Source organism: Cantharellus anzutake (assembly GCF_015039405.1).
Source record: "Cantharellus anzutake strain C23 chromosome Unknown EI90scaffold_138, whole genome shotgun sequence".
Taxonomy (NCBI): Eukaryota; Fungi; Basidiomycota; class Agaricomycetes; order Cantharellales; family Hydnaceae; genus Cantharellus; species Cantharellus anzutake.
The window spans coordinates 60,646-88,142 of NW_024067088.1; the positions used below are offsets into that span (position 1 = coordinate 60,646).

The following is a 27,497-nucleotide window of genomic DNA, read 5'->3' on the forward strand; positions in this document are numbered from 1 at the left end:
GCACCCGCTTCCCAACCTCCAATAGAATTAACTCCGAATCTTCTGTGCACCCATCCGATCCCCGTTACATTAAAATAAAGTCCGGGCCTCGGAGGATTCATTTCCCCATGCTTTGTGATTTTTGGTGCCATTACATTGACGTCATATGCTTTCACGCGAATTTCTGGTCGTCATCAGGCCGCCCCAGCTTATCTGGATATGAAATTCCGCATTGTCCGACCATTGTTGGAGGCCATTGCATTCTACCGCAGAATAAGCCAGGGCCATTCACTTCAACTGAAACATAAAAGAGACACCAGCACAAGGACGGTAAATGAGAGCGAAGATGATGAGAGTAATTACCATTGGGGCGCAGGCGTCGATCTGCAAGCATTATACGGATACGACATTGAGACGATACAACGCTTCGCCAACCATGCAAAACGAGCCCAGATATTCGAAAGAGTCCTTAATCAATACAACAGCGGGGACGACAAGTCACACTGTATGTACATAACGTACTCTTGTGAACGCCTTGACGCGCAATCAACCAACGTACTAGCACCAGGACTTCCAAGCGACGACAAAGCAGGCCCTTCATGTTCGGATCCGGGTCTGAGCAGATGTCCTGTGGGTCTGAAACTCATCGTGTAGGCGTGTGGCGCAATCTCATAAAGGAGACATCAGATTGGCTTCCATTAGGGTATGTGCATAATGTCTGGCGCGGCGTACTGGCACTAAGGTAGTGTCACGGTGGTCCCCAATGTAGTGATACAATGGCTCACCCTCGCAACCGCGCTGGCTACCTCACGGCTTTGCCACTGGCGTCGATTTCCGGGTTGCCAATGCTAATATTAATATGATTCTGAAATTGACAAAGAGTTCACCGTCGGAGCAACATACCTCCTCGTGCTGACCACCCAGCGAAAATAATTCGCAACGTTGGATCGGCTGAACACTACATGACATCGACTGAGGTGTCCCAGCCAGTGATAAGCCTCTGCAGATGTGAAACAGCAAAGCGTAATTGTGAGAGCGCCAGGACTGCCGCGGCGAAATATTCTAGCAAAGACCACGTAATCGATCACTCTGCAGGAAAAGACAAGACCAAAATTTCAAACGGAATAGGTCATAGAAAGGAAAGGGACTGCTCATGTATGGCGAGAGACTAGATGCCCTGTATGTACCATCGCAAAACGGACGACGTATCGCTGAAGCCAGAAATTAGCCACCACTCCCCAGACATTCCCGGTGGTATCCAAGCCAAATCAAATCAGAAAAGTGCCCTAGATGCGTTCAGGAAGCTGCCACGAAAATAGAAATGCATTCGGGTACTGAGCCTTACTGTTTCTCGTTATGCAGAGCGAGAATACTATGTGTCTACGATTATGTTATACTATCCTATGTGGGGGATGAAAGACGTCCAGGATGTAGTTCGGTAAAGGCCCGGGGGTGGAGATCGCAAAGACGTAAATGTGAGAGTGAACAGGATAACCCGAACAATAGCAAAAAAAAAACGCGGAGAGAATTCCGGAGGACATGTGTATCCCTCTACCCTTTCCCATGGCCCATGCAAAAGGGCCAGGGCTGACAGTGATAATTATCGCAAAAATGCGCCACAAAAGTTTCTCCGCACGCGTCGGAAACGGAAATGACCAGGCAAGACAATGAACCCCACCAAAAACGACACCAGTGATTCCAAGTATCCATGCAGGATTTAATGCCACGATCTTCGCCGCAAAGGAAGTCGGATTTGCGGGTAGTACTTGATCAGTGATGGCATCAGAATTTAAGGGATTGGGGTGAGTCTCTTCCGTTACATGGATGGGGAAATGGACGTCCAGTGGTTTATGCCACCACAAAGCACAAAGAAGGATGCTAAGTGCCGCATAGGCAAAAGTCATCGTTTCCAGTTGCGACCTGGGTAGATGACTTGCCCACCGTCCAACATACTGAATGGTGAACCACAGTAACTGGAGGACGATAATGGATTTTGCAAAAAAGTTGCCTTTACTTCTGTCGAGGATCTGCTCCCTTGTTACTGCGACCTTTCTATCATTTCCTGACTTGTCGATTATGCCGGGGTATTTCTCAAAGAAAGTAGAAGGATCTTGACTTTCATGCAGCTCCACTACCTCTTGTGTGAAAGAGTCGAAGAAGCCACCCATAGTAACAAAATATGAATGGATCCTTGTGAAAGATCGATGTCAGGAGCTTCAACTGAATTGAATTCAGCGCAAACCTTGAATTCCAGCACACTTTTTTGATATTTTCCACGCCGTGGAAAACTCAGTCCATGCAACCATAACAACCACCTCCGGCAAAACCAACGTCATCATCATTTGAATCTTACGAGATGATAGCGGTTGGGGCTCCCAAAGTGAATGTTGCTTAAACAAATCTGGATGAATTGCTGTCCAAACACAAGCGAATATCGTAAGGAGGCAGCTGTATACTATGCTCCACATAGTCCGACAGTGGCGCAGATCGTTACACGCATCCGAGTAATTTATGGAGAAAGCTGTACTGTTGGGCGGGGGATGTTGAGAGATAGGTGCGGCATGGATGCTTTGCGTGAGGATAAAGCTGACGAGAGCGGTTGTCATTGTGACGGACATGATGAAGGTTTGGACACTCAGCTTGTGAACTTTATACCGCAGCGGGACAAGGCAGTATAATGCTTCATCGAACACACGGCTTCTAGTGTCCGAACAAACATTAGTAAGGATTCCAAATCCAGCTCACTCTCACATACTGCAAGGGGAGCAGGTGAAAAAAGCAACCTCATTGTGGAGTGTCTAATCCGAATTAACTTTGTTGATCAACTGATAAGATACATGCGATCAGCGAGTTCAAAAGACCACTTCTGAAAGTCCATGTGGACAGCCAGTACTCCCCTCAAGCGGGGAGATGAATGGGATGTTAAGTGAACCGAGGAGGCGTCTTGCGAGAGCGAGTTGCTCTCGAACAGAGCAAAACTATGAGAATGAAATCGTATCACGCGAGCGCGCGCATTCTCGGAAATTAAATGCCGTACTTCCATTCGAAATAACATGCTGCCGTGCGCTAGCCTCGAGGCGAAGTACTTAAGTTCCCAAAGAACCTTCCGCAAAAGCCACAGGGGTGCGGTTTGTCAATGGCATGTTCAAAAATCCCTTACCCAAGTTAGAAATAACAGAATTGAACTACCATTGGGAACAAGAACAAGATCGATCACAGGCTATTGCCCAGAGATCGTCTGAGTACCGTGAGGACCAGTCCACCACCGTAAACTGAACGACTGCGCGATAGAAACCGAAATGAGAACACCCCAGATGCCAAGACTGCTGGTGGGTCCGACTCGTTGGTGTCCCACCCAGCGTATGGTATGGAGGTGGTGGACGCGGACGTATCTGGCGGACTGCGCCTGATACTGCGTGGGAGCCAAGCGAAAAATTCGGTCACACATGCCATCTGAGTGTGGAGAAAAGTGATGCCAAAGGGATTCGAAGAACTCCACTGGTGCCGGAGGGGATCCACGTGTGCGATTCTGGTCCCCCATCTTAAGAGCACGCCGGAATGCATGTGTGTACTCCACAAATGGCGAGACGTGGGCCACCGGGAGTCGACGATTGTTAGCCAGTGGGCTTTTGGACATCTGATGATCGATTGGACAAGGTGAATGCATGGCCAAATAATCCGGCGTGTAGCAATGGTCCGACCCGGTTCTGATCGTTTTTCCAGGGGGTAGAAAATTAACAGGGGCTGCACACCTTGTCGAGCACACGCCACGCACTTGACGTACATCAGAAGTCAGCAATGTTCCCCACCTCACTTTCTTCCCTTGAAAATTGTGTTATGGGACTCAAGTTTCGCGCTAATGAATACACTCGTGTGCCAGTCGGACCGAGTTAACAGCGGAGAAAACATCCAGGCCTGCCACTCACCCGGATACCTCACACAAGACACCAAGATCTCAATGCAGGCTTCGTTACATTTCCTTCGGCGTATCGACTGGATTCCAGACTGTCCCGCACACAGCGTGCTACGCAGGGGGGGTGTTATTGGGATTGATGGAACAACACATCACTTACTAGTACCCGTCAAGCTTCGTAATGCATCTCTTGTTCCGTCAACGTACCACAAGATTTCATGCTAGTCAAGCCGTCAATCGTTCCCAGCGCGTTAATCATCTTGTCCTAGTTGTGCAAGTTCAGGGCCTTCGTTCATAAATGCAACAGAGCCGAGCGTTGGCTCCAGTCAGGGCAAAAATTTTCCATCAGCGGTGAGGAAGTATGAGTGGACAATGCCAAATGTTTGGATTCGCAAAGCGCATTTCCACAAGCAGATCGAGAGTCGAACTAACGCAGACTAGAATAGAATAATACTCAGTCTCGCGGTTGTGAACGCAATGAGAACTGTAATTGGATATCTACCTAGAATAGAATAATACTAGGTGAAGGTTTTAGAACAAGTAAACGAGTGAATATGATAAAAGATATACCGACCTCAGTCTCGCGGTTGTGAACGCAATGAGAACTGAGGACGTCAGCGAAGAAAACATCGAGCTTTTAAGCGTCGATTAATCGAGTGTAACAGGAGTGAGGATTATTACAAATAAAGGAAAGTGAGGCGACCAACAGGTCGGAAAAAGGAAGATAAATGCTAAATAAACATGGAATGATCAGACAGTAGAGACCGACTAGAAATAAACCTAACATCAATCATCGGGCGTCTCACCGAGATAATGTAGGTCAGGTATCCTTGCGCTAAACGTCGAACCAACCGTTGCTGTCTTACAACACGAACATGACAGAAGATCTTAGGCAGCCACTGGGAAAGGGGCACTCAAACTACTGGAAGCCAGCCAAAACCACGTAACACTGCCAATGTCAATCCTAAATAGGTGAATGCACAGACAAGGAGGACAGCCCAAAGGACCGCGTGACCCAAGGGGATGAGGGGGTTCCGGGGGTCAGAGACAAAATGGCAATTGCTTATGCGGCCCGCTTCCACGAGCACCAACGCATGCAATGGTGGGAGAAACACCTGGGGGAATACGCGGTGGAATTCGAAGCGAGTCAGAAAAAAGGGAACGAATCCCCCCCGTGACGATACAGTAGCTTCAGGCAGTGATTGCTCACCGACAGACATGTTAAGGTCCATCGAGAAAATGTAACTAAAGGCCCACAATCCAAACATCTGGAAGGGTTGCATGCTCGTTGCAGCGACAGCCCAGGGATGGAGCGAGTTGCCTTTACAGCAGGGGACAGAAAAATCTGCCGGTTGGGATTTCAACGTAAGTGATCTGAGTGGAGTCACCCGCTTCCAAAATTGGCATGTTTTGAACATTTTAATGGAAACCCCAATGGCACTGTGGAACCCCCCTAAATGTGGTGCTCAGATGCTAGCGGTACTGCGGTGACAACCTCCATCTTGTCCAGCCAGCATGGGGAAACATCTTGAGCCCGGTGCAAAAGATATCTTGGTCTCGCTATCTTCGAGGCTGACTCAACAGGAGATTGCCCAGGTCTCGGGAGTGTCCGAACGCACTGTTCGGAAGTTGCTTGCTGCTCCCTATGAGCATCGCCGTTGCCAGGATGAGACACGAGGGCGACACCGAATGCTTAGTATTGGAAATGGCGAGTCACCGGAGATATCCGGGACATATGTGGAGGATAATGTGGAGGATGTGACTAAGCGCTTGCGTAAATGCCGCGCATAGGAAGCTCCGGATTGCCGATGCATAGTATAAATATGGGTGCTTTAGCACCATATGTTCTTTAGTTACAGTTTCTCTTCTCATTTCTATATTACATCTGGATTGCGAGTGAACCGCTGAAGTGGGTTGCCATATATGGAACTCCGGATTTACAACACTTAGTTTTCATGCAGTGAATGTAACTCTGAAAGCTACATCTACATTGACTGTTCTGGCTCACAATCTCAAGTTCCTCGACAGCCTCATTGAACAAAAGCCGGATTTGTATCTCGATGAATTACAGGCCACACTCAGAAATGAGCTTGAGATCGAAACAAGTACCCGGACAATTTCCAGAGAGCTACACAGGCGTGGTCTCACCCGGAAGAAGGTTTGTCTTCCCCCACCCGACTCACTTTCAAAGTCTAAGTACCCATTTGCCAGCTCCAGAAGCCAGCAGCTGAACGCGATGAACAGCTGCGAGCTGATTTCAGGAGGTATATGAGGGCAACTTACCACGCAAATCAACTTGTCTTTGTTGATGAGACAGGGGTAAACCGTCACACATCCTCGCACACATATGGCTGGGCACTGTGTGGAGAGAGAGTGTGCCGACGCGATTTTTTTGTGCGTGGTACCAAGTTCGTACTGAACCTCTATCTGGGAACTTTGATGCTTAACTTTTACTCAGATACTCTGTTCTTCCTGCGCTGTCAGTGAATGGAATCATTCATGTCGATATTCAGAAAAACGCGTATACTGCTGAATCATTCAACAACTTTATTGCTTCAATTCTTATTCGCATGAACCCATATCCCCAGCCACAATCTGTCCTGGTTATGGACAATGCCTCAATTCATAAGTCTGAGGCACTTGCAGAAATGTGTTATGAGCGGTGCGCATGGTTTTCAACTTAGACTCAGTAATACTCAAGATATTGCAGAGGTGTCAAGCTTGAGTTTCTTCCTCCCTATTCCCCCGACTTCAACCCAATAGAGGAGGCATTTTCAACAATCAAGCAATGGCTCCGGAGGAACCGAGACTACGTTGATAATGAATTTTCGTCCGAGTCATTCCACCGAGCAGCAGACCTGCTCATAAGAGCCGTCTTCTCTGTGACCACTCATCAAGCGCGCAGATGGTTCCATCATTCAGGTTACCTTTAATGACTTCATTTGTTTTGCTATACTACACTATGCGCAGAAACTATGTACAATATACTTTGTGTGTGCAGAAACTTGAATATACAGAGTGAGTAGAAAGTTGGAATACACATGAAGTTCTCAGAAATTTGTCGTCAGTAGACACTCATATGGTACATTGGAACCATTGCAGAAAATCACCATATTTCCTCCCATGGGTCATCAAGTGGTTCATCATGAATAATTTCACCGGATGCGTCATCGGACGCAAAATCAGAGCCAGAATCAAGAAGGTGTGTCACTGGTGGTGAGCATAGTTGAATGCACGCATTTGGAGAGCTTGAATCAGAGGAAATTTCGATAAGTGGGGGTGAGCCTGGCTTGCCCTGGTGTTCTGCACAAGAGCAAGGTGCGGTGCGTGAGACCGACGGGGTTTGGGGGACACTTGCATGTTGCGAAGTTGAAGCATGTTTGATTGGACTTGGAGAAAGATCAAGAACATATGTGCGAGTCTTTGGACTCGGAGTCGCTGGGACAAGAATGACTGGCCTATTCTCCGAGGCAGCAGATGAGCGTGGGAGAAGAGTTTGATGACGACCCAGGGGCTGTTTAGCCTCTTTGAAGTGCTTTGAGGGCACTTGTTTCTTGGGAATAACCTCACCAAGAGGCTTCCTGCGCTTGGCCAGCATCAGTGTCGGAGATGGAGGGGTAGCAGATCGTGGCCGCCTCCGGGTGTGGGAACCACCCTGTACGGGTTTGAGAGGTGAAGCACTGAAAAGATGGCTCTTGGGTGGCTCAGTAAAGGAAACTCCTTTGATGCCATCAGTCTATGGAATTGGTCAGTCTCAGTGGGAAGGCATATGAGCGTGAAATGAACATGCCATTGCTCTTGCCCAGACAGTGAGTGCCTCATCACTGACAAGCAAATGGCGGAACTCCACAGCAGGGTGACGATAGCAGTGTTGTGCACAAGTGTGGCACCAGAGCCTCTTACAGAGTTCTTCATAAATTGATTGATGTGTGGACGAGTGCTGCATGACGGTCGAGGCTGTGGCTGTGCGGCACTTCTTGATCGCCACGCATTTAAACTCCTTTTTGACTGCATCCTGGAGCCACACATGGTAAGACTTGTGTAGTATATCTATAGCACAGTAGATTAACCTTGTTAATAATGCGTAATTTCTTCGACTTGTATGCTCGGGATTGAATATCACGCTGAGCCTCAATTGCACGAGCAAAATCTTTCACATCATGAATCCGAGTGAAGATGCATTCCTTCTCATCAGACAGACGATATCCAATCTGGTGGACAGAGAGTTCCACCTTCATCCTGCCTAAAATCTCGTCAAGCACTTCTTGCGCTGATTGGGATTTCGAGTCAGGAAGATAGACTGTTTCATTCTCTTTCTTCGGATCCATCGTGTTCAACATGAATTGATACTCGAATTCTAAACAAAAGTGAGCTTGAAAAGAGGTAGTAAGATGCTGGGACATACCTTTCGCGCCCTTCTCATTAAGTTTCTCTTTTTGTTTTCCCTTTAACTTGTTGTCCTTCGATGCAGCTGCTGGCCCAGGGGCTGACCCCACTGCGGGTGGTTCAGTGTGGGATGAAGGCTGATGGATTGCACTGGCATATGCGGGCGCTGGATTGAGCACAGTGACAGGACCCCATTGACCAAGATAGATGGGGGCATTGGACGCGGGTGTCTGAGTTGGAAGGGGGTGGATGGGTTCAGCGGAATATGGAAATTGGCCACTATCTTTTGCAGCAATGTATGCCTGAACACGGGCGCGAACAGGATCATCGGGTGATTTGTCTTCCCCTGGAAATAAAAAGCGTCGCCAAGGGTCAGATTAGGAGGCTAAGGGAACCAGACTTACAATTGTTGGGGATCCTGACTGGCATACCGGTAATGTCGCCACCACCATCTGAGAGAGCATTCAAGGTAACTTCTGAATCATCCGGAAGATAGTCAAGATGTCCATTTTCGATAAAATTGTAAACCGCTTCTTGACGGCTCTTTGGCAATGGTTTATCCTGAGTCAAGCCTAGAAGATAGGCCATATTCCAGGTACGTCGCTGGTCCTTGTTCTTGACATAGTAAGCCTTATCGAGCTGTCCAGTGTTCGACATTGTAAGTAGCTGAGAACAGAGCTAGCCTCCAACCCCGCTGTCATTCCACATGTCTTATATACCATGCCGGGCATCGTTCAGCTCCACAACACTCAACGTCATTGCCATTTAACTTATTCTAGGGTGGTGACTATCACCATCATTGCCGAGGGTGGGGACCCCGGCGTTGAGCTGTTCATCCAAATAAGGAAACCCCTTTTGTGAGGCCACGATCTTGCCAACTTCTTTAGGCAGATGATTGACCTGCCCCACTTACCCGTTCGAATCGCAACCGGCAGATTTTTCTGTCCCCTGCTGTAGTGCATGAGAATGCCAATTAGCGGCTTCAGCATGTGAGAGAGTACTTTATTGTGGGGCCGCTTCGTTCAAATGAATGATATCAACCCCGAAGACTTGCACGATAAGTAGAGGATCCTGTCGCCTCCACTGTGCAAATGCCGATGTCGGAGAAAGGCAACACCCGCTCGTGGCTGTTCAGTGTGGAGAAGGTTCAATTCAGTGGCTCCAGCGTTCTTCTCCTCGGGCCCGTCATCTTTCTTTCCCGCAGCGATGGGAAAATGTTATTAGAACTGTAGTACATGCTCTAGTCATCAGGACCCGACGTCCATTATCTATTGGGAAGAAAACACAACGCTTCGAAGGCACTAACCAACAAGCAGCCTGAGAAGGGAGTAACTAAGGAACGACGTTGGCCAGTGGAGGGGCGACAGCAAAGCACCAAGCGCCAGTGGCGGCCCTTTGGTGGCAGGTTCTTTGAGCGGGCCGGTGAGTCACTTCAACAAATGTTACTTTGTTCGACTCAGATTTTCAACTTCAAACCACTCTATCTGCTCCAATAGATGGCTGCATACGCGTTGTTGGTGTGATATCGAGAATCTCATGGTCTCTTTTTGCAAGGGAAACGTTGTCAGAGCGGAAGTCGCCGCATATGTACACCAAAATTCATCCCATTGCTTGCTCCACCATACCTAGTACATAGAGGATGCCACACTTCACGTCATCACAGCACTCCATCCAATCTATAATCATCGTCCTGCTTTTTGCACGCCCACTAAACCGACATCATTTCTCCAACGCAGACTGTCTGGTTTCTTCAACACGAGCGTTACAGGGGGGTAGCCCCCCAATTCCTACTCGGCATTCAGTGGACAAATCCCATTCTCGTGTCGCCCCATCCATATAGGGTGGACAAGACTACTAGCAAGATGGACCTTGTGACGCACAAGGCCCAAGACTAGTTCATTCATTCACTAGGTTGAGCAGTAGCGTGGAGAAGTTGGATGTTGTTTCTTTTCGTCAGCATATGGTAAGTAGCATTGCACAATATCGAAGCTGATTCCAGTGTAACCAAAGATTCACCGAAGCTCATGGCACATGCACAAATTTCGACAGGCTAGCAATATTCCCCACCGATTCACATCGCGCACGCTGCTGTGTCCATATTCCGGGTTTCGGACTTGGTGCACCGAACATGGAATGAGGGCCTTGCGACGACGTGGCGTTGGCTCTCTCTCGCCTCGAGTCTTTGCAAAGGGATGGTGGCGTGTTACGACGTTCAGCGTTTCTGATCCTGGCTCCGTCTCAAACTATGAATCCCTTTCCATTTCTACAAGTCCACTTTCACACCGCCTTCGTTGAGGCTTTGAATGGTATACCCCTCTTCGACTCAGCCTCACAATCTATCATCCAAACTTTGAGCTGCTAGATGATCACGACGACGAGCTCGCACTACTGAGCAGCCAACCAATATTCACTCAGCCGTTGCACATTAGATCCGGCGATTCATACAGTTTTATTGCCTCTAGACTATCTGGGTTGACCTGAGAAGGAATAGCCTTCCATGCCGATGGGTGTCACAATGCGACGGTGAAGGATGTAGGGAGTTGATAGGCAACTAGTAGCTAGTTAAAAAAGGGGAAGGCAAGGACAAAGGGGGATAGTATGGCGAGAAGTCTTGTAGAGGAACCTCATTCGATCCGTGCGTTTGTGGTGATGGTGCAGGATAGTTGTGATGGACGCATCTGGTGTATTTGTGTCCGAATACCACTAGACTGTTCTTGTTATGGAGAGCAACGATACTATGTGTCTACGATTGCGTTATCCTAGGTGGGGGATGAAAGATGTCCAGGATGTAGTTCGGTAAAGATCGGGGGGCGGAGACCGTAAGGATGTAAGTGTGAGAGTGAACAGGATAATCCGAGCAAAAGGATAGAATTGTATGGGGAGGGCTCCAAAGAGCATGCTTATCACATCCCCCCTTTTCCATCTTGCCCAGCCCCATGCATAAGGGCCAGGGGTCACGGTAATAATTATCGCAGAAATGCGCCACAAAAGTTTCTCCGCACGCGTCGGAAATGGAAATGACCACGCGAGGCAATGAACCCCACCAAAAATGATACCAGTCACTCCAAACATCCATAAGAGTTGCATATTCATGGTCTTCGCTGGATTGGAAGTCGGATTTGACGCGGTCTCCGTTTTCGACAGTCCCTGATCAGTGATGGCATCGGAATTTGGGGGATTGGGGTGAATTTCTTCCGTCACAGGAATTGGGAAATGAACATCCAGCGGTTTATGCCACCACAAAGCATAGTCAAGGATGCTAAGTCCCGCATAAGCGAGAGTCATTGTCTCCAGTTGTGACCTGGGTAGATGACTTGCCCACCGTCCAACATACTGAATGGTGAACCACAGTAATTGGAGGACAGCAATGGACTTTGCAAAAAAGTTGCCTTTACTTTTGTCGAGGATCTGCTTCCTTGTTACTGCGACCTTTCTCTGACCTCCCGACTTGTCGACGATGCCGGGGTATTTCTCAAAGAGAGTAGAAGGATCTTCATCTTTGGTTGGCTTCACCATTTTTCGTTTGGAAGAGTCAAAGAAGCCACCCATCATCACAAAGTATGAATGGGTGAATGACCATCCTTGTGAACAATCGGTGTCAGGCTTTAACTGAATTGAGCCTTTTTGCCATTCAGCGCACACCTTTGATTCCAGCACACTTTTTTGATATTCTCCACGCCTCGGAGAAGTCAACCCATGCAGCCGCAACCGACATCTCTGGCACAATCAACGTCGAAATCATCTGGGTGCCACGAGAATTCAACAGGGCGAGCAACCAATCCGAATATTCATTAGGCACATTTGGATGGATCGCTGTCCAGATGCAGGCAAATATCGTAAGGAGGCAGCTGTACACCATGCTCCACATAGTCCGACAGGTGCGCAGATCGTGACAGGCATCCGAGGAATTTATGGAGAAAGCTGTACTGTTGGGTGGGGGATGTTGACAAATAGGCGCGGCATGGATGCTTTGGGTGAGGATGAAGCTGACGAGAGTGGCTGCCATTATAACGAAGATGATGCAGGTACAAAGGAAAAATGGACACCAAGCCTCTGAGCTTTATACCACAGCCGGACGAGGTAGACCGATTCTAGCATAGTTTCTGCAGACACGTCGTAAGGATTCCAAATTCAGCTTACTCTCGTATACTGCAAGGGGAGCAGGTGGTTGAAGCAACCTCATTGCGGGATAGATGAATGAATGTTAGGTGAACCGAGGAGGCAACATGCGAGTGCGAGTTGCTCTCGAATGGGGCAAAACTAAATAGGTATGTAATGAGAATGAATTGTATCGCGTGGGCACGCATTCTCGGAACTGAAATGCCGTACTTCCATTCGAAATAACATGCTGCCTGCTTAGGACTGGTCCCGAGGCGAAGTACCAAGGTACCAAAGAACCGTCAGGGCGATTCAAGGCACACATTGAGTCAGACAGTGCAGAGGAAGGCCTGGAACCAGTTAACCTCAAAGACGATACTGTACATACACGACCAACTACCGGATGGGGTTGGAGCGTCACGCCGGGAGAGTAAACCGGCTGCTCCTGATGAGGTGTGACAGACAACCGGTGATAGCGGTGCATGTGCGACATCCGCAACAGCGGTATGTGCGTGAGAGTGACGGTCTCCGATGGTGAAGTCAGTCTTAAATCCGAATGAATTTCAAATCATATTATAATAAATAATTATACTCCGTTTTTGGGCTACTTTCCCAAAAATTGAATCAAATGCACAGCCACACCTTGGCTCCCAAAAAAAAGCGTGACAATGGGACAACAAACCGGATCCCCGGTGTCACGCGTCACAAACACGGACTTACACCCGGACCGCAAGGCTCGCGTCACGCGTCACCGGTAGTTGGTCGTGTACGTACAGTAAATTGGGTCATTAGTAATCAGGATAGTTACTACTTGGTGCGTAAACGTCTTGATTTGTCATGGATGATTACTGCATGCTCATATGTCTACGCATTGGTACGATTAACAATCCACTTGACTTTCCTGGCTCGTCGCACCGTTCTTATTGCCCCCTTAAGTATGATCGGCGACATGCAAGAACGATTGGCGGAGAAAATTTGTCTTTCCCCCGCACACCCGATTACATAGACTAGAGTGCCCTGGGATAGTAAGTAACTGGTGGAACGGCTGCATGACGCGCGCGCAGCAGAACCCGCTGCTCTTGATTCTCATCTTGCACGTTCAGTTTGGCGAATCGGAATTTTTGCGAGGGGGCCAGTTATTGTAGGAATTATCGTTACTACGCAGGTAATGTACGTACATAATGTGAGTCAAAATGAAAAAAAGAAAGAAAGATAGAAATAGGAAATCGAGTAGGCAAGACTCCAGCCTCTATCACGAAGTTCGGTGCCCAGAACGCCAACCTAATTTTGCACGGCATCACCTCAAAATTTCCACGTCCACTTATTTGGATCCCCATGCCTCAGCATCCAAGATCCGGACTCCACAGAGTCAGCAAAACCAAAGCAGATCATTACGCAACCGCTTATTCACCAGAAACCGACTGTCCTATGAGCATTTTCCTCGCAATCTAATTATCATAGGAGGAGTTGAGTGCATGCAGGTTTTTAGGAGGGGGGGAACACATTTAGAGCCCGAGTTCGCATACCGAAGGATCCGATTCGCAAACCAAATTCAAAGCGGTTGGCGGCGCGAATTGTGTGGGGTATTGAGCACGAAGTCGCGAATAGCTGAGCAGATCAAGCTTTTCTGAACTTCAGATCTAAACAAGAAACCATAGCGCGCGGGCGCGCATATCTGGAAATTAAACACCGTGTCCCGATTCATTGGTACTTGGAACAAATACACGCGCTGCACCAGCCTCAAGGCAAGTAAATCCCATATCTCAGGGACTGCCGGAGAAAGGTAAGCTGCCCAGAGAGTCCCTGTTTAATCAACGCAACTCAGGAACCGTCGCCAGTCAGCACATGCCACCACGACTTTCAATTTTCAAATCATCAGGGCCTGTAGACTTTCGCTCGGTGTAAGGGCACAGGTGTCATTTTTCTTTAGTTGCCAAGTAATCCCCTAGTTGCAGCCACTACGGAGCAGACCTGTAGAGTATCATCGGATCCATTCATTGTCAAGATGGGCCGAATCCGGAGTCAAGTATCTCCTACTACGTATATCGTATCTGGCTCATGAAAGCCGGCTACGTGACCCCAAATGGCGACGGCTCTTCTCGGAGGGTAATATCGTCAGCTAGATGCTATCGCGCTCTATATGTGTTGCAGTACATGCTGCATCGGAAGATGAATGACAGAAGACAGCGATAGGTTGGCACTACAATCCCAAAGTAAAATTGGTTCCTAAGCGCTAAAGTATCTTAGCAGGCTTCATGGAATTCCCTCTAAGTTAGAAAAAAGGGATAGGATAGAAAAGGTGGACTACCATTAGGAACAGGGCCCCAGAAAATAAGAGTACTACGGAAGTCGGAACACATCTCAGAGTTCGTCCGAGTACCGCGAAGACCAGACTGCCACGCTAAACTGGATGACTGACTGATAGAAACCTAAGAGAGAACGCTTCACAGATAGCGAAACTACCGGTAGGTCCTGGGGTCCAAAAAGGATCTAAGGGTCTGAGCGACTTAAAACTATTTGCCAGTGCCGGGAAAAATCTATGGGTGTGATTGTGGTACCCAATCGCGATGGAGAGTCGAGGATTGTTAGCAAACGGGCTCTGGACACCCAGATGATGGAATACATATACTTGAGCTCCATAGTGCATCTCTTGTTCCGTCAACGCATTATAAGATCTCCAGCGCGTTATTCATCTTGTCCTGGAGCTTCCAGGTTGTGCAAGTTCTGTGCCTTCGTTCATAAACGCAACAAATCCGAGCGTTGGTTCCAGTCAGGGCATTCCTCTAGGAAACACAAGCAGATCGAGAGTCGAACATGATAGAAGAGCCTAAGGAGGCGCTGGGAAAGGGGCGTTCAAACTACTGGATGCCAGCCAAAGCCATGGCCGATACGTAACACTGCATCTTAATGGAAGACTAGGTGTGGGGAGATTAATGCTGACGACCTGGCGCTTGGTTCTCATCTGGAGATATGAGGAAACGCAAATACCGCCATCAAGATACACCCAGACGGAGCAGAGTCCCAGACTGCTGGTTGGAGCTGTGCAACACAATTGGAGCAAGGACTTGTGGACGAGGTGCTGAGACGTTCATGATTGGAGGCGATCAGTGTAGGAAAGGTCGGATGAAGATTTGTGATTCTGTACATGTGCCAATCTCAATCCTAAATAGGCGAATGAAAGGACAAGGAGGGCAGCCCAAAGGCCGGCGTGAACCAACAGGATGAGTGGGCTTCGGGGGTCGGAGACAAAATGGGGGGGAGAAACACCTGTGGAAATGCGTGGTGGAATTTGAAGCGTTTCTACATGAGTCAGAAAAACATCGATAAAATGCAATTAAACGCCCACAATCCAAACATCTGCATGCTCATTGCAGGGACAACCCAGGGATGGAGCGAGTTGTCTCGAGTGCATGTGCATGAGAATGCCAATTAGCGGCTTGAGCATGTGAGAGAGTACTTTATTTGTGGGGCGCTTCATTCAAATGAATGACATCAACCCCGAAGATTTGCACCCTAGGGGCGACCAGGGAATAATTCAGTCGCTAGCGCGTTTAGAAATCAATGTCTTGGCGAGTGTCTTCCGGCAGCAAAAGGCGAGTATGAATGCACGCCGCACAGGCACATGTCCCGGGAAATCATTAATAAAACTTGTCATTTGTCATGCTCAGGACAAATGCACAGTGCCGACGCTCTACATCAGAATTGTTTAATTCTCCATGTGACAGCGCAACGCTATTTCGCCGCTTTCGAATTGTCGTTGTGGTAATCCGAATCCTAGCTGCAATAGTAGTCGGTGAAGTTGCGAGTGTACCAGCAATTTCCCGCAGAGTTTCGTGTTCGGTGTCTTTTGACAAAGAGCCTAATGAAAAGCCGACAGAGTCACCGAGTTCTATCTCGACAGATTTCCTGTAAGTCTCGAATAAGAGAGGACGAAACATGAACAAAGGAATTTGACTACTACCAACCATAGTCAAATCCGAGTCGGCAGAGCGAAAATGAGGGTTTCAGGGTTTGAAAGCCGTACTAGATGAATGGTGAAGGCAGTGCTGCTCCACAGTCTTGCCAACACCGGAAAACCGCTGGGTGCGCATTTTTTGCAGATTGGATACGGGCAACAACGGTGCCGGCATACAGAGCACACTTCCACACGAGGAATCAGCTTATGTATTCAACCTCGGTTGTTCTTTGGTTGTTCTTACATTTCCCAGCTTTATTATTCCATTCGTGGGGCCTCCACTGATCACCCTGCGGCCATTCATAAACGAACTGCGACATATGCATTCCATAATCGGGCAAAGGACCGCTCGGACCAACGAGTCGTAAGACTGGTCTAATAGAGGCTGGTGACCTGCCTATAAGACCGGTCTGACGGTTGAAACCCAAGTCTTAATGCTCATGCAACGTATGGAGAGACACGGCATTTCGCCCACGCTATGTGCATTCATTACCTTGTTAGTTTCGTTCTGTTCGAATGGACCTGAAATGACACGTCACAGCCTCCCCAATGCATCTGTGTCTCCGTCGGTCTGTAGCATAGCCCAATGTAGTATAAATACACATTAGCTAGGCATTTATCCGTCTCGTCTCACCTTAAGTCGCGCTTTATAACACGAGTCTAGCCGCTGCGCGCTGCGTCCATATCGGGAAAGTCATAACAACATATGTATCTCACATGACACCATCCTCGGCACCATTCCCTTGCTTCAGCGAGTTGACATAGAAAATCTGTGTGTCCGATTGTTGGATAATGACGCGGAGGGTAATGTGATTGTCCAAAAATGGCAAAAAATAAATGGTGAGCGTCCAGTGAGCTCACAAACTAGGTGTCCAAATCTTCATTATTGCACCTCAGGCTGCATCGTCTTTGTTACAATGGCAGCCGCTCTCGTCAGCGTTATCCTCTCCCAAAGCATCTATGCCGCACCTCTTTCTCAACATCCCCCACCCAATAATACAGCTTTTTCCATAAATTACTCGGATGCGTGTAACGATCTGCGCAACTGTCGGACCATGTGGAGCATGGTGTACAGCTGCCTCCTTACGATATTCGCTTGCATCTGGACAGCAATCCATCCAGATGTGCCTAAGCAATATTCAGCTTGGTCGCTCCGATTTAAATCTCGTAACATTCAAATGATGTGGACGTTGGTTTCGCCGGAGGTGATTGTTGCCGCTGCATGGGATGAGTTCTCTGAGGCGTGGAGAATATCAAAAAGGTGTGCTGGAATTCAAGGTTTGCGATGGCAAAAAGGACTCAATCCAGTTGAGGTCTGACATCGATTTTTCACAAGGATGGACATTCACCCATTCATATTTTGTTATTATGGGTGGCTTTGTCGACTCTTCCAAACGAGAAGCGGTGATACCAACCCAAGACGAAGATCCTTCTACTCTCTTCGAGAAATACCCCGGTGTAATCGACAAGTCCGGAGATCATCGAAAGGTCGCAGTAACGAAGGAACAGATTCTCGACAGAAGTAAAGGCGACTTTTTTGCAAAGTCCATAGTCGTCCTCCAGTTACTGTGGTTCACCACTCAGTATGTTGGGCGGTGGGCAAGTCATCTACCCAGGTCACAACTGGAAGCGATGACTCTTGCCTATGCAGCACTTAGCATCCTTGTTTGTGCTTTGTGGTGGTATAAACCACTGGACGTCCATTTCCCGATCCATGTAACGGAAGAGACTCAAACCATTCCCTCAAATCCTGATGTCATCACTGATCAAGTATTGCCCAAAACAGGAACAGGGGATGCCGCAAATCCGTCTTCCTCCACAGCGAAGATCCTGGAGACAAATCCCTTATGGATACTAGGAGTCACTGGTGTCATTTTTGGTGGGATTCATTGCCTCGCCTGGCCATTTCCGTTTCCGACACGTGCAGAGAAACTTTTGTGGCGCATTTCTGCGATAATTATTACAGTGGGCCCTGGCCCTCTAGCATGGGCCATGGAAAAACAGGAAAGGGATGAAGGCATAAGCGCGTTCCTTTTAGGTCTCTCCATGCTTTTTTATCCTATTGCTCGGATTATCCTGTTTACTGTACTGGCACGACCAACAACCGGTCGAGGACCTTGGATTGAATTGAAAATCAACACGATTGAATTGATTAGCAGCCTCCGGCAACTCCCGGAGGCCGTGGGAACCGGTTGTTGGTCGTGCCAGTACAGTACTCTCACATTTATGTCTTTGCGATCTCCACCCCCCGGCCTTTACCGAACTACATCCTGGATGTCTTTCATCCCCCACCTGGGATAACCGTAGACACGTAGTATTGTTAATAAGTAACAGTAACTCTAGTATTGGGACAAAAATACACCAGATGCATCCCTTGCAGCTTGAGCTTGTGAGCGAGAACTTAAGTGCAACCGGGAAGTTTCAGATGAATAACGCACTGAGAGCGATTGACAACTTGACTAGCATGGAATCTTGTGGTACGTGAAGCTTGATGCGTAAGTGGTGTGTATTCCGGAGGGATGATCAATCCAAATAACACGGCCCCTGCAGACTGCATAGCGTGCTGCGTGCAGGACAGTCTAGAATCCAGTCGATGCGCCAAAGGAAGTGGAACGAAGCCCACATTGACGATTCTGGCGTCTTGCATGCGTGAGGTATCCGGGTGAGTGGCAGTTTCTCCGCTGGCAATCATTGGTTGTTCTCGTTAACTGACGCACGAGTGTACTTATCCATCAGCGCGAAACTGACAGGTGCGTGCATGAGTAATCACCGATCCCATCCTGAGTCCCATAGCATAATTGGAAAAAGTGAGGTGAGAAACATTGCTGACTTCTGCTGTGCGTCAATTGCGTAGTGTGTACTCGTCAAGGTATGCAGCCCATGCTAATTTTATATCCCCTGGAAAAATGATCACAACCGAATCGGACCATTGCCGCACGTCGCCCTGTCCAATACATCATCAGAGTCTGCTCGCTAATAATCATCGACTCTCGATCGCTCATGTCTCTCACCATTTGTGGGGCAGTGTGCTCTTGCCTTGGTTGACCTACTAGTTAAGATAGGGTGCCAGAATCGCACACGCGGATCCCGTCCGTCACCAGTACTCGAGTTATTCAAACCCCTCGGTCCTCTCCTTTGGCACCAATTTACGATTCTTTTCTCTACACTCAGATGACATAGGCAGAATTTTTCGCTTGGCTCCCACGCACCCCAACTTGTGTATTAGGCACAGTCCGCCAGATACGTTTGTACTACCGTGTTCACCGCCTCCATACTATATGTTGGGTGGGACACCAACAAGTCGGACCACCGGTAGTTTCGCTATTTGGGGAGTGTTCCCTCTTAGGTTTCTATCGCTCAGTCATTCAGTTTACGGTGGTGGATGGCCTTCATGGTACTCGACCGATCTCTCTGGGCAATTGCCCGTGTTCTATGTTAACCCTGTTCCTAACGGCAGTTCGCCTGTCCTTTCTAACTTAATTGAGTCTCTAAAGTCTGCTGACATACTTGGGTGCGATGGATTTAGCGCTCGTGAACCGACTACACTTTGGGATTGTATTACCAGCTTCTTACCTCTATCAAGAGAAGCGCGCACTGCCTTATCGATATCAGGCGATGGCATCTAGCCGATACAGTAGGAGAACAATGGTTATGTAAGGGATTCTTGAGCGTAGCGCCACATCAATTTAACGAATCGCACCCCTATGGCTTTTGAGTTCTTTCTGACAGTTCTTTGGAAACTCAAGTACTTTGCCTCAAGGCCAGTGCATGGTAAGTACGCAACCGAATAAAAATACGACATCTCATTTCCGAGCATGCGTGCGTGAAGTGATTTCTACCTTTTTAAATTTGCTCTGTTCAGAAGGACCAGAAGGCATCTCGCATAATGCCATCCTCAGTTTGCTTGCTCACTTGCCATCCTATTCATCTGTTCGCTTGAAGGGGCTGGCTCCGCAGTGAGATGTTTCCTGGAACTTCTATGGGGGTTTCTTGGTCGTTCGAAAGTTCTGGCCTTTTGAACTCGCTGATCGCATGTGTCCTAGCCATGTGTTCGATGAAGCATTGCACTGCCTCGTCCCGCTGCCGTATAAAGCTCACAAGCTGGGTGTCCAAATCTTCATTGTACCTGCATCATCTACGTTACAATGGCAGCCACTCTCGTCAGCTTTATCCTCGCCCAAAGCATCTATGCTGCACCTATCTCCCAACATCCCCCACCCAACAGTACGGTTTTCTCCATAAATTACTCGGATGCGTGTAACGAACTGCGCACCTGTCGGACTATGTGGAGCATGGTGTACGGCTGCCTCCTTACGATATTCGCCTGTGTTTGGACAGCAATCCATCCAGATGTGCCTAAGCAATATTCAGCTTGGTCGCTTGGGGGTCGTAACGCTGGAATGACGTTGATTTCACCGGAGCTTGCTGTTGCGGGTGCATGGGAAGACTTCTCCAAGGCTTGGAGAATATCAAAAAAGTGTGCTGAAATTCAAGGTTTGCGCTGATATGGCACAATTCAGTTGAAGCCTGACATCGGTTTTTCACAAGGATGGACACTCACCCATTCATACTTTGTTCTTATGGACGGCTTCGTCGACTCTTCCAAACAAGAAGTAGTGAAGCCAGATGAAGATGGAAATGAAGATCCTTGTACTCTCTTTGAAAAATACCCCGGCATAATTGACAAGTCGGGAGATCATCGAAAGGCCGCAGTAACTAGGGAACAAATCCTCGACAGAAGTAAAGGCAACTTTTTTGCAAAGTTCGTTGTCGTCCTCCAGTTACTGTGGTTCACCACTCAGTATGTTGGACGGTGTGCAAGTCATCTACCCAGGTCACAACTGGAAGCGATGACTCTTGCTTATGCGGCACTTAGCATCCTTGTTTATGCTTTGTGGTGGTATAAACCGCTGGATGTCCATTTCCCAATCCATGTGACAGAAGAGACTCGTCCCAATCCCCCAAATTCCGATGCCGTCACTGATCCAATACTACCTAAAACGGAGAACGCGTCAAATCCGACTTCCCCTCCAGCAGAGACCATTGAGGCAACTTCCTTATGGATATTTCTTGTCACTGGTATCCTTTTTGGTGGGGTTCATTGCTTTGCGTGGTCATTTCCATTTCCAACACGTGCGGAGAAACTTTTGTGGCGCATTTCTGCGATAATTATTACTGTGAGCCCCGGCCCAGTCGCATGGGTCATTGAAAGACGGGGGAACATTATGGTTGCATTGTCTGGGGCTCTCTCCATGCTTATTTATCCTGTTGCTCGGATTATCCTGTTCACTCTCACATTTACGTCTTTGCGATCTCCACCCCCCGCCCTTTACCGAACTACATCCTGGACGTCTTTCCTTCCCCACTTAGGATAACATAACTGTAGACACATAAGACTCTAGTGTTGGGACATAAATGCACCAGATGCGTTCATCACAACTATCACCACAAACGCACCGATCAAATGAGGAGCCTCGACGAGACTGCTTGCGGCCACTCCTTCTGAGGTCAACCCAGATAGTCTGGATCTGGAGGCAATAAAACTGTGGGATGTGTCGGATCTAGTGTGCAACGGCAGAGTGAATATTGGTCGGCCGGCTTGGTAGTGTGAGCTCATCGTCGTTATTATCTAGTAGCTCAAAGTTCGGATGAAACAAAGACTGGAATACCCTTCAAAGCCTCAATGAAGGCGGTGTGAAAGTGAACTTGCAAAAACGGGATTCATTGTTCGAGACGAAACTAGGATCAGAAAGGCTGAAGGTCGTGATAAGCCATCATCCCTGGGAAAAGGCTCGAGACAAGGAAGAGTTAGTCGTTGCAAGGCCCCCGTTCCATGTCCCGAGCATCAAGTCCGAAATCCGGAATATGGACACAGCAGCGTGCGCGATGTGGATAATTTCTGGCCTGTCGAGCTTCTGTGAATCTTTGGTTACACTGGAATCAGCTTCGATATTACTTACCATACGTTGACAAGGGGGGATACCATGTACTTCTCCACGCTGTTGAATAGGTGAACTAGTCTTGGGCCTTATGCGTCGCAGGCTCCACTCCGCTGGTGGCCCCGTCTACCCTGGATGGTCGGGACAAGAGAAGGGATCAAATGCGATACATCCACTGAATGGGCATTGGGGGAGTCCCCTCCGTAACGCTTGCATCGGAGCACGTATGGTATGCCAACAGTCTGCGTTGGAGAAATTATGTCAGTTTGCATGTAAAAAGCAAGAGGATAATTATAGATTAGATGGAGTGCTGTGAAAAGAAATATAGGAGGATGGCGGGAACGCGGCATGAAATGTGGCATTCTCTGTGTACTGAGCAAGCAATGGGGATGGATTTTGGCGTACATATGCAGCGATGTTTGCTCTGACAGCGTTTCCCTTACAAAATGAACCAAGAGATTACCGAGACCACACCAACAACGCGGAGGCGGTCATCTGTTGTAGCAGATAGAGTGGTTCAAAGTTGAAAATCCGAGTCGAGCAAAGTAAGATTTGTTGAAACTCACCCACTCAAAGCACTCGTCACCAAAAGGCCACCACTGACACTTGGCACTTTGCTGTCGCCCCTCCGCTGTCCGGCGTCGTTACCGTTGTTCCTTGCCCTTGCGCCACCTGAAGTCGTTGCCATTGTTCCTTCCTCCTACCTTTACTCCCTTCTCAGGCTGCTTGTCGGTCAGCGCCTTCGAGGCGTTGTGTTTTCTTCCCTATAAATAATGGGTGTTGGATACTGCTGTGCGTAACGATTAGAGCACATACTGCAGTACTAATCACATTTCAAACCATCCGTCGCTGCAGGAAAGAAAGCTGGCAGGCCTGAGACGGGAGAGTTGCTGGAGAAGAACACTGAGGTCTATTTAATATTACGAAGTCATGGAGGCTGGAGTCCTGCCTAACACTGAGGTTCGAAAGCATCAAGACTGAGCTACTGAATTGAGCCTTCGAACAACCACGAGCGGGTGTTGCCTTCGACATCCACGCTGGAACAAAACTCTCTACTTCCCGATCTGGAGTCCTCAAGGTGGTGGCATGAGTGTCTTTCAAGTGCCCTGCTGCCCTTGCGTTTACCCCTTCTTCGTTCAGCTGCTCTCCAATTGCAAGCAGGTCTGCACTAGCTTGGTGAACAACTCAATTGCTGCAATTCGAACCAAACTTTCCATCACGTTAGTGCGGTAGACACTGCTACGTGCACGCATTTTGGGCCTCTCCGACGCTCAGCTTCATATTCAAATACGTCCCTGTATGACAGCTTGCCAAGCACGCCCAGGGCGTGGTGTCAACTGTCCTAATTCCATAAGCTTTGGACACTACCAAATAAAGATGTCCAGACCAGTGTCTACAGGCGATGTCAATTCTTAGCCTGCTATGTCTCCATCATCCGCTTTGCGATATAGCCCATAGGTGATCTTATAATTCGTGATGATCGAGCGATTTACAAGTCAGCGCTTGTGTCTCACGTTGCTCAGGTTGCCCTCGCGCCTTCTGTGAGTTTACTTAATCAGTCAATATGGTGCTGGTTGCATCGCCGAGGTCAGAAACCATGCTGCAGCACAAGGAGTCGGAGCGATAAGCTAGATGACCCACTATTCATTTCGGCACCGAACACGCTGTCCAAACATAACACCTCGAATTTATTGCCAATGTAACTCTGCGGGAAAATGCTAAGCACGCTTCCAACTGGTGAGCTACTATATACTACCATTGCGGCCGGCGTTCAGAACGCCATAGCAATTTGCTCTGACAAGTTGACCGTATTTTAATTTGATTACCCGGAATGATTCATACTTGCCTTCTTGTGGCTGGTTGACACTCGCCAAGACATTGATTTACTTCCCCGGAGTGTTGGTGCTAGCCGACTGAATTCACTGGCCCTCATATGTACGACAACCCTTGAATTATTGATTTGCTCGTTGAGCTTTTGTGGGAGGGTTTGACATAACCGTCAAACTCGGCCAATTGAATTCGCATACTGAGCAAGTCTTCAGGGGTTGGTGTCATTCGTTTGAACGAAGCACCAAGTAAAGTACTCTCTCACATCATCAAGTCGCTAATTGGCATTTTCTCGATGAATCTCAACACTTGAAGGACAGACAAATATCGCGTAATACGAACAATCTCCTACCCAGAACTTTGACAAGCTGCGCGGCGAATAACTCGATTGCTGCGGTCAGTATGGAGTGCACTGATTCACTTGGCTGTGACACTATAAATGGACGTCCTGTACTGTACTCATGCGCCAGTCATCTTGTGGTACGTTGATGGAACAAGAGACGCCTTATGAAGTTTGATAGGTAAGTGATGTGTATTCCAGACAAATAATGCATCCCAATAACACGGCCCCTGTATAGCGTGCCGCATGCGGGCCAGTCTGGAATCCAGTCGATACGCCGAAGGAAATGGAACGAAACCTGCATTGGCGATCCTGGCGTCTTGCCTGAGGTATCTGGGTGGGTGGCAGCCTGGCAGGCCTAGGTGTTTTCTCCGCTGACATCGGATGTCCAGATTCTGCTCGCTAACAATCGTCGATGATTCTCGATCGCCTATGTCTCTCGACATTTGTGGAGTATACACACGCATTCCGGCGCGTGCTCTTGCGCCAATTCGTTCACCTACTAGTTAAAATGGGGTGCCAGAATCGCACATGTGGATCCCGTCCGGCACCAGTACTCGAGTTATTTCGAACCCCTATGTCCTTTCCTTTGGCACCAATTTACGATTCTTTTCTCCACACTCAGATGACATAGACATAATCATTTCGCTTGGCTCCTGCTGGCACGCGCCCCAACTTGGTGAGTATTAGTCAACAGTCCACCAGATAATGTCTGTACTACTGTGTCCACCGCCTCGATACCATATGCTGAGTGAGACACCAACAAGTCGGACCCACCGGTAGCAGTCTTGCCATCCGGGGAGTGGTCTCTCTTAGGTTTCTATCGGTCAGGCATTCACTCGAACGATGATCTCCGAGCAATTGCCCATATTCCATGTCAACCTTGTTCCTAATGGCAGTTCGCCATTCTTATTCTGTGACTTGTGTAAGTGATCCTATAATGTCTGCCGAGATGCTTGGGTACGATGGACTACACTTTGGGGCGACTTATCCCCTCTATCATTTACCATTAGGAGGGGTATACATTGCCCTATCAATAGCCATCTGACCGATATGGCAGGAGAATGATGGTTATGTAAGGGATTTTTGAGCATAGATAACAATGGTACCCTTGTGGCTTTTGCATGTTACATAAGCACGAAATGTGTTATTTAGATGGTATTTCATTTCCGAGAATGCGCGCGCTCATGCGTTACGAATTACCTCTTTAGTTTTGCTCTCTTTGAGGGCACCTCTTCGGTTCACCTAACACCCCATTCATCTGCCCGCGGGAGTACTGATGGGTTTTTTCTGGCCTTTTTGAACTCGCTGATCGCATGTATAAGTATATCCAATTAGACGATCAACAAAAGTTGAACCAGACACCCCGCTTCGATCACCTGTTCCCCTGGCAGTATGCGAGAGTGAGCTGAATTTGAAATCCTTACAAATGTTTGTTCGGACACTAGAAGCCGTGCGTTCAATATACTGCCTTGTCCCGCTGCGGTATAAAGCTCACAAGCTGGGTGTCCAAATCTCCATTGTGCCTGCATCATCTCCGTCACAATGGCAGCCGCTCTCATCAGCTTTATCCTCACCCAAAGCATCCATGCCGCACCGATCTCTCAACATCCCCCACCCAACAGTACAGATTTCTCCATAAATTACTCGGATGCGTGTAACGATCTGCGCCACTGTCGGACTATGTGGAGCATGGTATACAGCTGCCTCCTTACGATATTCGCTTGTGTTTGGACAGCACTCCATCCAGAAGTGCCTGAGCAATATTCGGCTTGGTCGTTTGAGCGTGGTTCTCGTAACCTTGAAATGATTTTGACGTTGGTTTCGCCGGAGCTGGCTGTTAGGGCTGCATGGACTGAGTTCTCCAAGGCATGGAGAATATCTCAAAAGTGTGCTGGAATTCAAGGTTTGGGCGCTGAATTCAATTCGATTGAAGTCCTGACATCGATTTTTCACAAGGATGGACACTCACCCATTCATATTTTGTTATTATGAGTGGCTTCTTCGACTCTTCCAAACAAAAACTAGTGAAGCCAGATGGAAATGAAGATCCTTCTACTCTGTTCGAGAAATATCCCGGCATAATCGACAAGTCGGGAGGTCAGAGAAAGGTCGCAGTAACAAGGGAGGGGGTCCTCGACAGAAGCAAAGGCAGCTTTTTTTCAAAGTCCATTGTCATCCTCCAGTTACTGTGGTTCACCACTCAGTATGTTGGACGGTGGGCAAGTCATCTCCCCAGGTCACAACTGGAAGCGATGACTCTTGCTTATGCGGCACTCAGCATCTTTGTTTCTGCTTTGTGGTGGCACAAACCACTGGACGTCCATTTTTCGATCGATGTGACGGAAGAGACTGAGCCCAATCCCTCGAGTTCCGAAGCCGTCACTGATCCAGTACTGCCCAAAACGGAGAACGCGTCAAATCCGATTTCCCCTGCAGCGAAGATCATGGAGGCAAATCCCGTATGGATATTTTTAGTCACTGGTATTATTTTTGGTGGGATTCATTGCCTCGCATGGTCATATCCATTTCCGACGCGTGTGGAGAAACTTTTGTGGCGCATATCTGCGATAATTATTACTGTGGGCCCTGGCCCTTTGGGGTGGGCCTTAGTCAGCAGTGCAAAGAGAAGTGAGTCCCTTTTAACTCTCTTCATGCTTTTTTATGCTATTGCTCGGATTATCCTGTTCACTCTCACATTTACGTCTTTGCGATCTCCACCCCCCGACCTTTACCGAACTACATCCTGGACGTCTTTCATCCCCACCTAGGATAGCATAATCGTAGACACATAGTATTGTCGCTCTGCGTAATGAGAAACAGTAAGATTGTAGTATTGGGACAAAATACACCAGATGCGCCCATCACAACTATCCCGCACCGTCACCACAAACCCAACGATCAAATGAGGATCCTCTACGAAACTTCTCGCCACACTATGCCTTTTCGTCCTTGCCTACCCCCCTTTCAACTAACCACCTATCCACTCCATACGTCCTGCAGGGTAGCATCCATCGCCATAAATAGCGATTCCTAACGTCAACCCAGATAGTCTGAGGC

The 27,497-nt window shown here is 48.2% G+C and overlaps 7 protein-coding genes across 7 annotated transcripts; 3 read left to right on the plus strand and 4 right to left on the minus strand.

Annotated features, from left to right (window-relative positions):
* Positions 1-1,260: 1,260 nt before the first annotated feature.
* On the minus strand, positions 1,261-2,853 carry EI90DRAFT_366202 (uncharacterized protein). Its single transcript, XM_039067519.1, has 4 exons — positions 2,735-2,853; positions 2,239-2,679; positions 1,933-2,169; positions 1,261-1,857 (listed from the first exon to the last, which is right to left on the minus strand). Exons 2-4 carry the CDS (start codon positions 2,595-2,597, stop codon positions 1,371-1,373), a joined length of 1,083 nt encoding a protein of 360 aa, XP_038908790.1. The 5' UTR covers positions 2,598-2,679; positions 2,735-2,853; the 3' UTR covers positions 1,261-1,370.
* EI90DRAFT_3088864 (uncharacterized protein) lies at positions 2,776-3,850 on the minus strand. Its single transcript, XM_039062278.1, has 2 exons — positions 3,017-3,850; positions 2,776-2,957 (listed from the first exon to the last, which is right to left on the minus strand). Exon 1 carries the CDS (start codon positions 3,763-3,765, stop codon positions 3,193-3,195), a length of 573 nt encoding a protein of 190 aa, XP_038908791.1. The 5' UTR covers positions 3,766-3,850; the 3' UTR covers positions 2,776-2,957; positions 3,017-3,192.
* A 4,172-nt stretch (positions 3,851-8,022) lies between these two features.
* EI90DRAFT_3003519 (uncharacterized protein) lies at positions 8,023-9,124 on the minus strand (the record flags this gene model as incomplete). Its single annotated transcript, XM_039056358.1, has 3 exons — positions 8,683-9,124; positions 8,298-8,624; positions 8,023-8,249 (listed from the first exon to the last, which is right to left on the minus strand). Coding segments are annotated over exons 1-3 (807 nt in total), but the record flags the coding sequence as incomplete, so codon positions are not given.
* Positions 9,125-10,802: 1,678 nt separating this feature from the next.
* EI90DRAFT_366395 (uncharacterized protein) lies at positions 10,803-12,383 on the minus strand. The gene is made up of 2 exons (XM_039067520.1): positions 11,921-12,383; positions 10,803-11,859 (listed from the first exon to the last, which is right to left on the minus strand). The coding sequence occupies exons 1-2, from the start codon at positions 12,282-12,284 to the stop codon at positions 11,033-11,035; spliced, it is 1,191 nt and encodes a 396-aa protein (XP_038908793.1). The 5' UTR covers positions 12,285-12,383; the 3' UTR covers positions 10,803-11,032.
* Positions 12,384-16,960: 4,577 nt separating this feature from the next.
* EI90DRAFT_366493 (uncharacterized protein) lies at positions 16,961-18,708 on the plus strand. The gene is made up of 3 exons (XM_039067521.1): positions 16,961-17,171; positions 17,229-17,592; positions 17,645-18,708. The coding sequence occupies exons 2-3, from the start codon at positions 17,249-17,251 to the stop codon at positions 18,630-18,632; spliced, it is 1,332 nt and encodes a 443-aa protein (XP_038908794.1). The 5' UTR covers positions 16,961-17,171; positions 17,229-17,248; the 3' UTR covers positions 18,633-18,708.
* A 1,689-nt stretch (positions 18,709-20,397) lies between these two features.
* On the plus strand, positions 20,398-21,724 carry EI90DRAFT_3088889 (uncharacterized protein). The gene is made up of 2 exons (XM_039062279.1): positions 20,398-20,825; positions 20,880-21,724. The coding sequence occupies exons 1-2, from the start codon at positions 20,477-20,479 to the stop codon at positions 21,704-21,706; spliced, it is 1,176 nt and encodes a 391-aa protein (XP_038908795.1). The 5' UTR covers positions 20,398-20,476; the 3' UTR covers positions 21,707-21,724.
* Positions 21,725-25,833: 4,109 nt separating this feature from the next.
* EI90DRAFT_3088906 (uncharacterized protein) lies at positions 25,834-27,278 on the plus strand. Its single transcript, XM_039062280.1, has 2 exons — positions 25,834-26,343; positions 26,397-27,278. The coding sequence occupies exons 1-2, from the start codon at positions 25,983-25,985 to the stop codon at positions 27,206-27,208; spliced, it is 1,173 nt and encodes a 390-aa protein (XP_038908796.1). The 5' UTR covers positions 25,834-25,982; the 3' UTR covers positions 27,209-27,278.
* The last annotated feature ends 219 nt before the right edge of the window (positions 27,279-27,497 follow it).

Bases quoted from the DNA above. Each gene is read 5' to 3' on its own strand.
- EI90DRAFT_366202 (XM_039067519.1), bottom strand. From the start codon at position 2,597: ATGTCCGTCACAATGACAACCGCTCTCGTCAGCTTTATCCTCACGCAA. The intron at 2,170-2,238 runs GTGTGCTGGAAT...ATCTTTCACAAG, and splicing joins GCGTGGAAAATATCAAAAAA to GATCCATTCATATTTTGTTA. The intron at 1,858-1,932 runs GTATGTTGGACG...TGCGGCACTTAG, and splicing joins TTACTGTGGTTCACCATTCA to CATCCTTCTTTGTGCTTTGT.
- EI90DRAFT_3088864 (XM_039062278.1), bottom strand. From the start codon at position 3,765: ATGTACGTCAAGTGCGTGGCGTGTGCTCGACAAGGTGTGCAGCCCCTG.
- EI90DRAFT_366395 (XM_039067520.1), bottom strand. From the start codon at position 12,284: ATGGCAGCCACTCTCGTCAGCTTCATCCTCACCCAAAGCATCCATGCC. The intron at 11,860-11,920 runs GTGTGCGCTGAA...ATTGTTCACAAG, and splicing joins AAAGTGTGCTGGAATCAAAG to GATGGTCATTCACCCATTCA.
- EI90DRAFT_366493 (XM_039067521.1), top strand. From the start codon at position 17,249: ATGGCAGCCGCTCTCGTCAGCGTTATCCTCTCCCAAAGCATCTATGCC. The intron at 17,593-17,644 runs GTGTGCTGGAAT...AATCCAGTTGAG, and splicing joins GCGTGGAGAATATCAAAAAG to GTCTGACATCGATTTTTCAC.
- EI90DRAFT_3088889 (XM_039062279.1), top strand. From the start codon at position 20,477: ATGGCAGCCACTCTCGTCAGCTTTATCCTCGCCCAAAGCATCTATGCT. The intron at 20,826-20,879 runs GTTTGCGCTGAT...GTTTTTCACAAG, and splicing joins AAAGTGTGCTGAAATTCAAG to GATGGACACTCACCCATTCA.
- EI90DRAFT_3088906 (XM_039062280.1), top strand. From the start codon at position 25,983: ATGGCAGCCGCTCTCATCAGCTTTATCCTCACCCAAAGCATCCATGCC. The intron at 26,344-26,396 runs GTTTGGGCGCTG...ATTTTTCACAAG, and splicing joins AAAGTGTGCTGGAATTCAAG to GATGGACACTCACCCATTCA.